Genomic DNA, 14,582 nt, shown 5'->3' with positions numbered 1-14,582 from the left:
AGCTGCTATATCTAATGACTGTTAAAACTAAATATAAGTATTAACAAATGGAAGAAAGAAACTTCTGACATCTATTATTTACTTTTATAATAAGAATATTTATATAAAAATCATTAAATATGTTGCTAAATTACTATATGAAATTTATTATCAGCAAATAACATAATTTTACCTGTGTAAAACCTTTTAAACTGACATTGAGTGGATAAATTATTTCTCATGTAAAGTTACTGTTTGTAGAAGAATATGAAGAAATATATTCAAATTAATCTTCAAAGGTTAATGTCTGTATCTGTACCACGTTACAAGATCATTTTATTTTTAAAGAAGGCCAAGGAAACACATCTTTGGTGGCAACCACACACATTGCTTTATCAGTACTAGCTCTTCATTTAAAACATGCATTTCTGGTTCATTTAATCAAGAATAAATTTGTTTTATTTGACACAGAGTTATGACAAATTTCACTCTTAAGTTCTCATTAGATTTCCCAAAGACACCCTACTAAATTCAAATTATGGCTAACCTCCACAAGTGTGCTTTATGGAGAAAGTGGAGAAATGCATTTCCAACTATATCAGATCTGCAGCCAATTGCTTCACTTTATAACTTGTTTATCCTTCCAAATTTCCCCTCTGTTACTTTCTGTTCTATACTCATTCTTTATTCAGTCTTTACTAATTTTGCTTTATAAATAGCAGTATAATCAGCAGTAATGTGACCAGAATGCAGTATATTATATTTCCATTCTTTTTCATATAAACATTTTGGCAGTCAGTCAAGTTCATTGTGACCTTTGGAAATCTAGCCATACAGAAGACCAGGTATGGTAGAATATACACTACTTAATATATACAAACTTAAATCCTGACAGCAAAACATAGAGGTTAAAAGACAGAGTAACTTATCATTAAGGCTGAAATAAATTTGATAAACTTAAATGAGAGGGTTCTAAAAACCCAGACTAAATTATACCCCTCACTTGTAGATGAATGAACCTCGTCTCAAGGAGCTTGCTTTGGAATGTTTTGTCCAGTCATTCGTGACCAATGGGGAGCAGGTGCTCGATATCACCATTGTTTTATATTTGAACTCCATCTGCTGCTTTAGGTTCAAGGCAAGAACCACTCAAAAGTGTCCCAAATAATTCTCCATCTGACAGCAGTGGAGTCATGGCAGGGGCCTGTGTGGTCAGTAGTGAGAGAGATGGGGAAAAACTGGAAGTCATGTCTTCTGGCAGAGAACTGTGATGATAGCGGATGGGGGAGTGTGGGTATTTCTGAAGTACCTGCCTTGAAGTTATGGCTGGCATTCTTGGTGGAACTGCTTTAATCCCAGGTTGGGCTACTGCTGTTATCAAAGGGGGTGGAAAAACAAAAGATTTCTTCTCTTTTGGAATGCCAGGCATATGTAAATGCTCATCCTTTAGTTTTGCAATATCATTAAATACTGAGGCAAGAGGTTGGAATTTGGGTTCCCAACTGAGGAGATAATCCCAGGGATATCTCATCATGACATCATGACCAGAGTCTTTCTGGGTTGAGAGAGCTGCACATCCTGCTTCCTGATCACTTGAAGTAAAGACAGTCTCTTTTCTGACATCAGTCTGGGTGTCCACTTCTACCTCTCTCTTCTTCAGTGGCTGGGGTAAGACAGTATTTTGAACATAGGTCATGCCACAGCCCTCGCCTTGATCTCCCTCCTCAAACATATGGCTGGTTTCTGCTGTTTCAGCAGTGACCATCACATCAGTTCCCCCAGACAAACAAGAGAGCTGGTCTGAGTCCCTTGGAATCCCAGAGTCTGGCACCCTGGACTCTTGATCACTCAAAGTTGAGTCATCATCCTTTCTGTAAGGGTGTTCATTTATCTTCTGGATTTCCTTATCTTCTGCAGTCTCTCCTTCCACAGAACAGTGATCACTGGAGTTTGAGTGCCTGTACAGATGTGCAACGTCCTTCTCCATGACTCTTATTAAACTCAACCATTCAGGTGTGGAGTCCACAGGCCCTGCCTTATCACCGCTCTCATTAGTTTTCTGGAAGGGTTTCAGTGCACTGGCATCCCTGGTCAGTCTCAAATTGATATCTAAGGATGACGACATTTTCTTTTCTTCATAATTATTTATTGCATCTTTTTGTTTATGTTTTAAAATCAGTACAATTGGAATGAAGACAAGTAACAAAAACACTAGAAAGGAGATGGTGAGACTGATCAAAAAGCTGCTAGCTGATCCTGCAGAATGTTTCCCTTCTGAGGAAAAAGACACATTCACAAAAACAGTACAAGATGTAAACTTGGAGTCCAGTTTGGGGCTATGAGCAATTATCTTCATTTCGATGGTGTCTTCTTTGCCGACTTGACTTTTTATTAGGGGAAGTGCTCTACTCAAATAAATATTTCCATTAGTTTTATTTACTGAAAAGAAAGGAGATGGAGTTTCAAGGGAGTAAAGGATGACTCCGTCAACACCAGCATCTGCATCTGACGCTTCCACTCTGCCAATCAAATGTCTTACATGACTCTTTTCTGGGAGGCTGAAAAAATATTGATCCTGAGTGAAAATGGGTTCAAACTCATCTATCCCTTCAACATCCACCCAAACCACTACGGAGGCTGTTGAGTCAGCCTTGTCTTTGGCCTGAACTATGAGGCAGTATTTGTTGTCATTTTCATAGTCAAGGACTTGCTGGGCACTAATATCCCCTGTTAAAGGGTCAATGAGGAAGAAGTTATGATCATGTGGCATTTCATGAGGGAGAGGACAGGGTGATACAATAGAATAGGTCATGTCTCCATAAGGACCTGCATCAAAATCCAAAGCATTTACGGAACATATGGTGGAGAAAACAGGTAGATTTTCAGGAACAGCACAGTTCAAGTTTGGGAACATAAACTGAGGTGCGTGATCATTATCATCCAGGACATTGACAAACACAATTGCAAAAGAGAAATGCTTCCTTTCCTCATCTGAAGCTTGGACAGTTAGAATGAATTTTATTGTTTCTTCATAATCTAGTGGTTTAATCAAAGAAAGAACTCCAGTTTTTTCTTCTAGGCAAAAATGCTGCTTCTCATTTCCAGAGGTTAAGTAGTAGCTGACTTCTGCATGGGAGCCCACATCGCGGTCACTTGCTGAGACCACAATGATGGGACTCCCTGGAGGGGTACTTTCCTTGATGTGGACATAATATTCCAGACTGCTGAATGCAGGTGGGTTATCATCCACGTCGAGGACTTCTATCGATACAGTGGCTGAGGAACTCAGTGGAGGGCATCCATGGTCAAACGCCAGAAGGACAAGCTCATGACTGGCAGTTGCTTCTCTGTCCAGATGGTGAAGCAACACTAGATAACCAACTTGCTTATAAGAATATTCTGAATGAATAAAACTAGTTTCCACATGGAAATTGTTCTGTGAATTACCACTGATGATAGAATATTCAACATGTGTGTTTTCACGGGTCCAGTCATGGTCAATGGTTGAGAAGGTGACAAGTGTCCTTCCAACTGGAGTGTCTTCACTTAAGCTAAGATTATAATATTCTATTGCAAACTCAGGGGCATAATTGTTCATATCTTGTATTTCTGTCTCCACTAAGGTAACGGCCTTCAGGTCAGGAAATCCACCATCACTGGCTTCAACAAGAAATCGAATTGTTGATTTTCTCTCCATAAGGAAGACAGGGTTGATAGTAAATATTGTGCCTGAAAAACAACACAGCCTTACAATGTTGTGAAATAAAATTTGTATGATCCTCTTAGTCAGCAAATATTTACTAAAATGTAAAGTTATCTGTTAGATGTGTCATTTAAGTTATAACCAAGGGTAACCCTAAATAGAAAGCTTAAATTATTATATTTATACTTCTGTAACACTTAAGATTCAGAAATATTCATGGGATTCACTCAATTAAATATGTGTGCTGCTTAAAGATTATTTGCCATAATTTTTAAAAAATTCATTTTTTTGTATGGTAAATTGTCCCATTACGACTTTTTAAGGAAAGGTGGCTTCCCAGGTGGCTTAGCAGGTAGAGAATCCACCTGCAATGCATGAAATGCAGGAGATATGTGTTTGATACCTGGGTTGGGAATATCCTCTGGAGAAGGAAATGGCAACCCATTCCAGTATTCTTGCCTGGAGAATCCCATAGACAGAGGAGTCTGGAGGGTTACAGTACATGGGGTTGCAAAGAGTCAGACATGACTGAAGCAACTGAACACACACACATTCTCATTTGAATAATGTATAACCCATTCTACCATCAATAGAAACATGCATAGGGACATTCTGGCATAAATTTCTGGAAATACCAAATGGTATTCATTCAAGTCAAAGGAAAGCAGTAAATATAATAATGCAGACTAACAACTATCGCTTAATTCTAGATAAGTCTTTCCTAAAGCTATGGGTTTATTCAGCAAGTGGATTTTCCCACTATTGATGAAATATATGTAATATATTTTATCATTTTTAAATCCACATTTTAAAATATATGTAATACATTTTTATGATTCTTATATATATATATGTATGTATGTAAAAATGTTTTTCTAAGGTAAATGTGCTTTTAGTACAGCCATGAAGAAAGAAAAAAAAAACCAGTATCTTTTAAATGCCACATTTCATTAGAGTCCCACTATGAACTCAGCTGACAAGGTAACAGTCAAGATTTTAAAAACGTTCTAATCAATGTCTTACTGTAAAGTTTGTTGCTAATACAAATAAAAAGAAAAGTGCCGCCAGGATTGTGATTTGCTGCAGCCAAGAGAGTGAGACACACGAAGACAGAGGGACGGAAAAGTCAAATTCCTGACATACTTAAATCCACACAGTAGCCATTCATCCACAGGCCACGGGGCTACATTAGCTACTTCTCCCAATTATCACATTCCGAGGGCCTCATACCAGATTCTCCCTTCAGGTAATCCTGAGGTTAACTTTTTAAAATTGAGAATATAATTGACATACAACATTGTATTAGTCTCCAGTGTATACAACATAAGGATTCAGTATTCATGTAACTGCAAAACTATCAGAGCAGTAAACCTAGTAACAGTAAACCAGTTAACATCCATCTTTCAGAAGTTAACTTCTAAGTCAGCTCTCCCTTGTGAAATGACGCAGTGGTGGGTACAGATGGGGAACACACAGCATAACATGTCCCAATTCAGTTCAGTTGCTCAATCGTGTCTGACTCTTTGCAGCCCCATGCACGGCAGCAGGGCAGTCTTTCCTGTCCATCACCAACTCCCAGAAGCTTGCTTAAACTCATGTCCATCCAGTCGTTGATGCCATCCAACCATCTCATCCTCTGTTGTCCCCTTCTGCTCCTGCCTTCAGGACCCTTTCCCAGCATCAGGGTCTTTTCCAATGAGTTAGTTCTTTGCATCAGGTGGCCAAAGTATTGGAGCTTCAGCTTCAGCATCAGTCCTTTCAATGCATATGCAGGACTGATTTCTTTTAGGATTGACTGGTTGGATCTCCCTGTAGTCCAAGGGACTCTCAAGAGTCTTCTCCAGCACCACAGTTCAAAAGCATCAATTCTTCGGCGCTCAGCTTTCTTTATAGTCCAACTCTCACATCCATACGAAAGCCATAGCTTTGGCTAGATGGACCTTTGTCTGCAAAGTAATGTCTGTACTTTTTAAAATGCTGCATAGGTTTGTCATAGCTTTTCTTCTAAGGAGCAAGTGTCTTTTAATTTTATGGCTGCAATCACCATCTGCAGTGATTTTGGACTCCAAAAAATAGTCTCTCATTATTTCCACTATTTCCCCATCTATTTCCCATGAAGTGATGGGACCAGATGCCATGATCTTAGTTTTCTGAATGTTGAGCTTTAAGCCAGCTTTTTCACTCTCCTCTTTCACTTTCATCAAGAGGCTTTTTAGTTCCTCTTCACTTTCTGCCATAAGGGTGGTGTCATCTGCATATCTGAGGTTATTGATATTTCTCCTGGCAATCTTGATTCCAGCTTGCTCTTCATCTAGCCTAGTGTTTCTCATGACGTACTCTGCATATAGTTAAATAAGCACAGTGACAATATACAGCCTTGAGGTACATCTTTCCCTGTTTGGAACCGGTCTGTTGTCCCATGTCCAGTTCTAACTGTTGCTTCCTGACCTGCATACAGGTTTCTCAAGAGGAAGGTCAGGTGGTCTGGTATTCCTATCTCTTGAAGAATTTTCCACAGTTTGTTGTGATCCACACAGTCAAAGTCTTTAGCATAGTCAATGAAGCAAAGTAAATACTTTTCTATGATCCAGCAGATGTTGGCAATTTGATCTCTGTTTCTTCCGCCTTTTCTTAATCCAGCTTGAACATCTGGAAGTTCTCAGTTCACATACAGTTGAAGCCTAGCTTGGAGAAATTTCAGCATTACTATGCTGGTGTGTGAGATGAGTGCAATCGTGTGGTAGTTTGAACATCTTTGGCATTGCCTTTCTTTGGGATTGGAATGAAAACTGACCTTTTCCAGTCCTGTGGTCACTGCTGAGTTTTCCAAATTTGCCAGCATATTGAGTGCAGTAATTTTACAGCATCATCTTTTAGGATTTGAAATAGCTCAGCTGGAATCCCATCATCTCCACCAGCTCTGTTTATAGTGATGCTTCCTAAGGCCCACTTGACTTCACATTCCAGGATGTCTGGCTCTAGGTGAGTGATCACACCGTCATGTTATCTGGGTCATGAAGATCTTTTTTGTATAGTTTCTGTATATTCTTCCACCTCTTCTTAATATCTTCTCCTTCTGTTAGGTCCCTACCATTTCTGTCCTTTATCATGACCATCTTTTCACGAAATGTTTCCATGGTATTTCTAATTTTCTTGAATAGATCTCTAGTCTTTCCCATTTTATTGTTTATCTCTATTTTTTTTTTTTTGCATTGATCACTTAGAAAGGCTTTCTTATTTCTTCTTTGTGTTCTTTGGAACTCTGCATTCGGAAAGATATATCTTTTCTTTTCTCCTTTGCCTTTCACTTCTCTTCTTTTCTTAGCTGATTATAAGTTCTCCTCAGACAACCATTTATTCTTTTTGTATTTCTTCTCCTTGGGGATGGTTTTGATCACTACCTCCTGTACAGTTTTATAAACCTCCATCTATAGTTCTTCAGGCACTCTATCTATCAGATCTAACCTCTTGAATCTATTTGTCACTTCCACTGTATAATCATAAGGGATTTGATTTAGGTCATATCTGAATGGTCTAGTTGTTTTTCATACTTTCTTCAATTTAATTCTGAATTTGGCAATAAGGAGTTCATGATCTGAGACACAGTCAGCTCCAGATTTTTTTTTTTTTTTTGCTGACTGTATAAAGCTTCTCCATCTTTGACTGCAAAGAATATAATCAATCTGGTTTCAGTGTTGACCATCTGGTGATGTCCATGTCCCAGACCCTGTTATTTTTCTGGCGCGTGCTCTGCTATGGACAGTGCTTTATTAATTATTCATCTTTATTAAGTTTGGCTTTTAATGTCTGTTGTTCAGTTGCTAAGTTACATCTGACTCTTTGTGATCTCATGGATTTCAGCAAGCCAGGCTTCTCTGTCCTTCACTATCTCCCAGAATGTGCTCAAATTCATGTCTACTGAGTCTGTGATTCCATCCAACCATCTCATCTTCTGTTGCTCCCTTCTCCTCCTGCCTTCAATCTTTCCCAGCATCGGAGTCTTTTCTAATGAGTCAGCTCTTCACATCAGGTGGCCAACATATTGGACCTTCAGCTTCAGCATCAGTCCTTCCAGTGAATATTCAGGGTTGATTTCCTTTAGGATTGACTGGTTTGATCTTCTTGCTGTCCAAGGGACTCTACTTGCTGTTATATTTTCTCTATACGATTCTTAACTTTTCTGTAATCACTTGCCTGAATGCATTTTACAACCATAAATGTCCTGATCTCTAATAACAAAACAAAGAGCCTAGTGAGGCATCAAGGAAATAAGAACAGCATCAAAACCACAAAACATTCTACTTAATGAGTAAATGTCTCTCAGTCATGTCTGACTTTTTGAAACACTATGGACTGTAGCCTGCCAGGCTACTTTGTCCATGGACTTCTCATGGCAAGGATTTTGGAGTGAGTTGCCATTCCCTTCTCCAGGGAATCTTCCTGATCCAGGGATTGAAGCTGGTGTCCTGCATTGCAGGCAGATTCTTTACCATCTGAGCCACCAGGGAAGCCCACTCCACTTAACAGAGGTGCTCAAAAAACTTTCCTGTTTCAGTTTTTTGTGTTCCTTGTTGAATATATGATACTATTACCCAACTTCTTATACTTGGCTTGGGAAAAAAGCTTCCAAATTCTGGTAACATGCAGTCTTCAGTTCTAAATGAATCCCTTCCATTTTACTTTGATTCTTATGGAGGCCTGGTTAATTACCCCAACGGTAATCAGACGGCTGAATGAACTGGTGTTTACTATACTGAGGTCTCTGAATTTCTGTGCATTTGCCAGCATTTAATCAATTCCTTTTTCTTTCCAACCATTGAGATGTTGGAGAAGAGAAATAGCACCAGAATTTGCTACCACAGCAACTGACATGAAGAGAAATAAGAAGGTGGTGTCTATGATCCCAGCAGGAGGGCCTGGGGGCTATTTTAGGAATATTTGGAAAGGATTATTTCAGGTTTCCTCTCTGTAACCCAAACCTATGAATGCTACAGCCACCACAAATAACTCACCATTGGTAGGATCAACTGAAAACATCTTGGAAGAGGAGAGGATCCTGTAAGTAATGTTCTCACTGCTTTCCACGTCTGTGGCCACAATGGTCAGCACGGGGTGCCCCAGAGGCACCAGTTCTGAAATGGTGACCTGAGGGGGAAAAAAAAAGGGGAGACAGGCCCTGTGCTTAAAGAACACAGCTATTTTCATGAACAGAGCCAGGACCTGACTCTTTTATTTATTTTGTTTATGGAAGTAACAGAGAACCTGACTTTATTAGGTGTTATTAATTTATAGAGTGGACATATTAAGAAGATTGTGTTAGTAGTTCCAGAATTCAGAAAAACAAAATTAAAAAATTTTGAAAGATGTTTCATGCAGTATTGATTTTTATTATGAAAAATTTCCTTCTAGATTATTTCTGTGTAGCGGAGGATAGCTAATGCATTCACTAATGTATTCACTAATGTTTCATTGCACTGTACATTGTGTAATTATGAGCCTTATGTTACATACTTAAGAAATTGAATTGAATGAGAGATTCAACTCCATATGTACTTCTATTCTCCATGATGCTAAATATAAAACTCTCAGCACAAACTTAGGCAGTAAAAACAGTGAATGCTATCTGTCTGTCTACATTACTTTGTTGACTATGGTTCAGTTTGCATTATTCCCTGTTCTTTCAAGTTTGGTCATGGTCTCAGCATCTCTTTATGCTATTTACCTGGTAAGAATCCTGAGAAAATACTGGTGGGTTATCGTTGACATCCAGCACGTGGACAGTGACTGTCCCCTCTGTTTGGTGCACCAAATCTGAAATTTGGATCTGCAGCTCATATTTAGTAGCTTCTTCAAAATCCAGTGTTTCAACCAGCACCACTACCCCAGTGTTCCGATCAATAGCAAACTTGGTTCCAGAATTACTCTCTTTGACAAAACTGAAGGTGAAAGCTGGATTCGAATCCACATCATAAACTGATATCCGAGTCACAATCGTGCCAGGCAAAGAATCTGAAATAGTCATGACCACTGTCAGTCTCCATTAAAAGTCATCCTTTGAAATATTTTTCTTTAATAGTTCAATCCAAGCATTTTTATTTTATGTCCAATATGATTTGCTGTTTTTTGGCATGATTTCTCATACAAGGCTCATTACACACTGAATAAAAACTCTGAAGAATTTATGAGCCCAATAAAAGTGAAAACTTACCACTGAGTAGGGAAATGAAGAGGTAGACAATTTTCAATTTTTATATTTCACTTTTTATCATATGTTTATCACACAATCCCAGAACTAAGAAACATTGTAAGTCACTTATTTGCACTATGTTATTTCCATATCAAAATCATATATTCATGGGTGATGTGGGTGGGAAGAAGGTTACTATTCAAAACATTAATACAAAACATAAAATTCTGAAAAGCAAGCAAGATTTAAATGAAAATGTTTGGATCCTGAAGCTAGATACTTAGTTCCTCATATTCATTTTTGTAAAATTATTTCTTTTGAGAGGCACACACTGCTTCCTTCTCTTAAAACCTGACTCTCAAAATTATCAAGACTACAGAAAGTATACCTCATACTGGTGATCCCAAAAGATCTCTAATAGTATTCACACACACAAAAATCACAAATAGATGATATGGTAAATATCTCACATAACATACATGTTCTTTAAACTGCCATGACAGGGACTTTGGTTTGGACTTCATAGGTATGGTACAGGTAGAAAGAAGATTCCAGGACATTTGGAATAATTCCACTGCGTATGAGACTAATAATTTTCATATTTCAAATTTGAACATCCTTGACATGCATCAATTACACTTGACTCCTTCTGGTAAGTTTTGATATACACAGTTTAGTTTTGTGATATATTTATTCTGAGCACATTACTGCATTTTGATTCCAATGCATGTGCTTTAGAATAGCACTTTCAGTAAAAGCAGATGAAAACACATCAAATAGGTGAGAGGTAAAACTAGACAATTTTTTTATTAGTATAATATTTTAAATTATTTAAAATATTTATGCTGCTGCTGCTAAGTCACTTCATTCGTGTTCGACTCTGTGCGACCCCACAGATGGCAGCCCACCAGGCTCCCCCGTCTATGGGACTCTCCAGGCAAGAACACTGGAGTGGGTTGCCATTTCCTTCTCCAATGCATGAAAGTGAAAAGTGAAAGGGAAGTCGCTCAGTCGTGTCCAACTCTTCGCGACCCCATGCATTGCAGCCTACCAGGCTCCTCCGTCCATGGGATTTTCCAGGCAAGAGTACTGGAGTGGGGTGCCATTGCCTTCTCCTAAAATATTTATAGGTATTCTTATATATAAAAATTGCTGGAATATAGCCCTCTTTGAGCAGTGATGTTTGTAATTTGTTTGGAAAGTGAACATAACAAAATGTTAGGCACATTTTAGGAATAAGTTGGATATTAAGAGTGAAAAGAGAGAGGAGAGTGACGGGCCACTGTATGCAATTTCAACTATAAAAAGTTGGGTTGGATTCTCTCAGCTTTTGCTTGTCTGAAAAGCTTTTGATCCAGGTTTGATACACGATACTGGATGCTTGGGGCTAGTGCACTGGGACGACCCAGAGGGATGGTATGGGGAGGGAGGAGGGAGGAGGGTTCAGGATGGGGAACACATGTATACCTGTGGCGGATTCAATTTGATATTTGGCAAAACTAATACAATTATGTAAAGTTTAAAAATAAAATAAAATTAAAAAAAAAAAAGTTGGGTTGGGTTTTACCAGGACAGCTATTGACCACAGGAAACTTTGAGATCACAGACTATGGAGTCATCGTGGAACCCAGAGACCCAAACAATTAAGATTAATCAGCATATCATGTAAAACTTTGTATTTTCAACCTCCACCATTAATGTGATAAAAGTTTTTTGCAGATGTTGAACTTTAGTTTATAGTAGAGGAAAATGATGACTCTGTGCAAAAATCATCCAACTCCTTCACTTATTACTTGTCATTAGTATATTGCAAATAAAACTGAGCAGGGCCCTATGGGGCCTTCCTGGAACAAACCCTCCTCCACCATGGCTTTTCCTTGTCTTTTTTCTATAGAAAAACTTTAGCCAAAGAATAAATTCAGGGAATTCCCTGGAAAGCAGGGGTTTGGACTCCTTGCTTTTGGCCTGGGTTAAATTCCTGGTCAAAGAACTCAGACTCTACAAGCCACCCAGCATGCCCCCATAACAAATAATATTAATAAAATAAACTTAATCAGAGAAATGAAGAGACTCAGAAACAAAGGAAAAACAGTCAAATAGGACAAAATAATAACAGTTCAGTCCTTAAGCAAAGTCAAGGACCTTTAGTTCTTCCTCAAGGGCTATAGATAACATTCTGAGCCATATTCTATGAGCTGTCTTGTAGAGAATAAAACCCCCACCAGGTGGAAGAAGTTAGCTACATGATGACCAGACTGTAGCCATAACATAAGCTATCTGAGAACTGACCTCAAAGAAATGAGAACCAACCAGTCCTGGAACTGAAGATTAACTGGGCTTAAAACAATCAAGATAATGGTCAAATTACCACATGGCTAATTTCAAGATGATCCTCAGAGGTGACTCGGCATGGAGCTCCCTTACTCTAACCATATACCCATGAAGCTCCCCGTTAAAAGCTGTTGCCCCCTATTAGCACTGAGGAATTGGCCTTTGGACACAAGTATGCCTTCTTCCCCAAGTTACTGGCCTCCTGAATAAAGCAACCTTTCCTTTCCAACACTTGCCTCTCGAATATTGGCTTTTAAGTGGTGAGCAGCTGAACCTGAGTTTGGTAACACAAAGATTGATACAGTTATCAGTCTAATAACATCACTTTCTCTCAGGGGAGCTTTAGGGTGACCATCACAGCCAACAAAAGATGCTTCTTCATTGAGCAGATTTCACTTTTAAGAAATGTCTGTATACAAAAGAGGCTGTGTGGAGTAGTGGTTTGACCTTGGGAGAGCAGCTTCCTGCTAGTTTGAATGCAAACCCCAACTTTAACTTTTAACTTCTTTGACATTTTATATTTAATTTTTGACTCTCCATTTTATATTCTGTAAAATGAAGATAAAAACAATTTATAGTTGTGTGATTGTTGAGGAATAGTATGCGTACTTAACACAGCATCCAGTTGAAAAAATAGTAGGTGATATACAAGTTAATCAAAACCATTATTTCAAATCACACTTACTTTCGACAATTTCCACTGCTTCAGAGGGGAGAAAAATTGGGGCATTGTCATTTATGTCAGTCACCTGTATCTTGATCACAGTTGTATCAGAAAGCCTGGGCATGCCTTTATCCATTGCTTGTACAATCAAACTGGTTTGGAAAAGAATTAAGGAATGTTATCCATCGTCCAGAGAATAAGAAAACCACATAAATATCAAATATCCACTTGAAAATTTTAAAATGAGCTGACTAGCTTTTTTATTTCCCCCCTGACTTTTCTAAAAGGCATCATTTAAAGTTTATTTCATAAGAATGGTAGTCTGAAGTGTATTTTTTGACACATTTAAAGAATCAAATCAATCTTGGTTATTTAAAATAAATGGACTCTCTTTGGGAGACAGACTATAAATTTCAGTCCTTTTCTGCTAAGAACAACTTAAAAAGTACAAACACCTATACCTGTTCTTTGAGTAGACTGCCTCCACTCTGCCACACATGGCCTGAATATTGCTATTGATACATATTTCCGTTTTACTGCACCAACAAAAGAGAGAGTCACTAAAAGTTTTGTATTTTTTTTTTTCAGATCTAAATTGCAAATCAATCAAAATTGAAGAATCAACAGAGGGCACTGCCATGAATAATACACACGCAAAAGATGCTTTATTGACTAGGACTGTAAAATAGAGGTAAGAGTCCATGATCTGAAAGAATCTACATGTAGTGACTCAGTCTCTCTTGGATGACGGTACAACTTACTTCTCCAGTAACTGACTCAGAAACCTTAGTGTCTTCAGCTTCTCCCTTTCTGTCACCACCCTGACAACATCTAACTCGTTATTAGTCTTATAGATTTTACCACCTGACTATGATTTGGATCAGTGTACCCATCCGTCTCATCCCCACCTCAGAGCCTCAGATGAACTGGTCATCCGACTGACTTTACAGGGACTGAAAGGCTTCCTGGGGCGTGGTACGTTCAGTTTCTTTCTAAAGCAAGACAGTCTCAGGCAAAGCAGGACAAGGTATCTGCTCTAACCTCATCCTCTTACCATCTCTGGCTGGCATGCTGTGTATTCACTATATCTTTCCTCAACTGGAGTGCTTGCTACTCACCAATCTTCCTACTGCAAGTCTCAAATGCTCCTCTTCATCCTCCACTCTGCAACTGCTCAATTGCTTTATCAAAAATTTTGGTTTGAAAACCTGACTCCTCTAATTAAAACCTTTCCTTGGCTCTCCATGTCTACAAGAGGTAATATAAGTCTTGAGCACGTACACATAGCCTTCTGGGATATAGCTTCTGCCTGGAATTCCTATGTCTACACCCCTTTGGTCTTTCAAAGCTAACATCTCTGTAAGCTTTCCCTGGCATCTCATCTGATTTGGGTGCCCCTTTCTCTGCCCCATAGCACCCTGCACATTCTTCCACCATAGCAATCATCATTCTTTCTTCTTAATGACTTATGTGTCTACCTCTCCTATAAATTCCTCAAGGACAGATGTCTTGGTTATTTGGATTTCTTTAATATATGTTGATGTTGGTTTCTCAAGATTTGCTCAAGATTATAAATATATCAGATGACACAGCTAGGATTTAAGTACAGGTCTTAGTTGACTGGAAATTTGTGCTCCACTGTCTGATACTTTTCGATGTATCTCTCTTCCTGTCTATATATCACACTCTAAGGTATAATCATTAGCTTTCCACTGCCT

General features: G+C 38.6%; 1 protein-coding gene across 1 annotated transcript in view; it reads right to left on the bottom strand.

Moving 5' to 3' along the window:
* Window positions 1-279: 279 nt before the first annotated feature.
* LOC539323 (protocadherin-23) overlaps window positions 280-14,582 on the bottom strand; it is a gene marked incomplete at its 5' end in the record, with an annotated part of 135,956 nt that continues 121,653 nt past the window's right edge. Inside the window, 4 exons of the mRNA XM_059876472.1 lie at window positions 280-3,708; window positions 8,695-8,827; window positions 9,405-9,691; window positions 12,886-13,016. Coding sequence (XP_059732455.1) covers window positions 1,082-3,708; window positions 8,695-8,827; window positions 9,405-9,691; window positions 12,886-13,016 — 3,178 coding nt within the window. The remainder of the gene's footprint in view (window positions 3,709-8,694; window positions 8,828-9,404; window positions 9,692-12,885; window positions 13,017-14,582) is intronic.

The sequence above is a fragment of the Bos taurus genome, chromosome 17 (genome assembly GCF_002263795.3).
Source record: "Bos taurus isolate L1 Dominette 01449 registration number 42190680 breed Hereford chromosome 17, ARS-UCD2.0, whole genome shotgun sequence".
NCBI lineage: Eukaryota > Metazoa > Chordata > Mammalia > Artiodactyla > Bovidae > Bos > Bos taurus.
The sequence above is the reverse complement of the archived record's forward strand: the minus strand, read 5'-3'. Positions and strand labels throughout refer to the sequence as shown.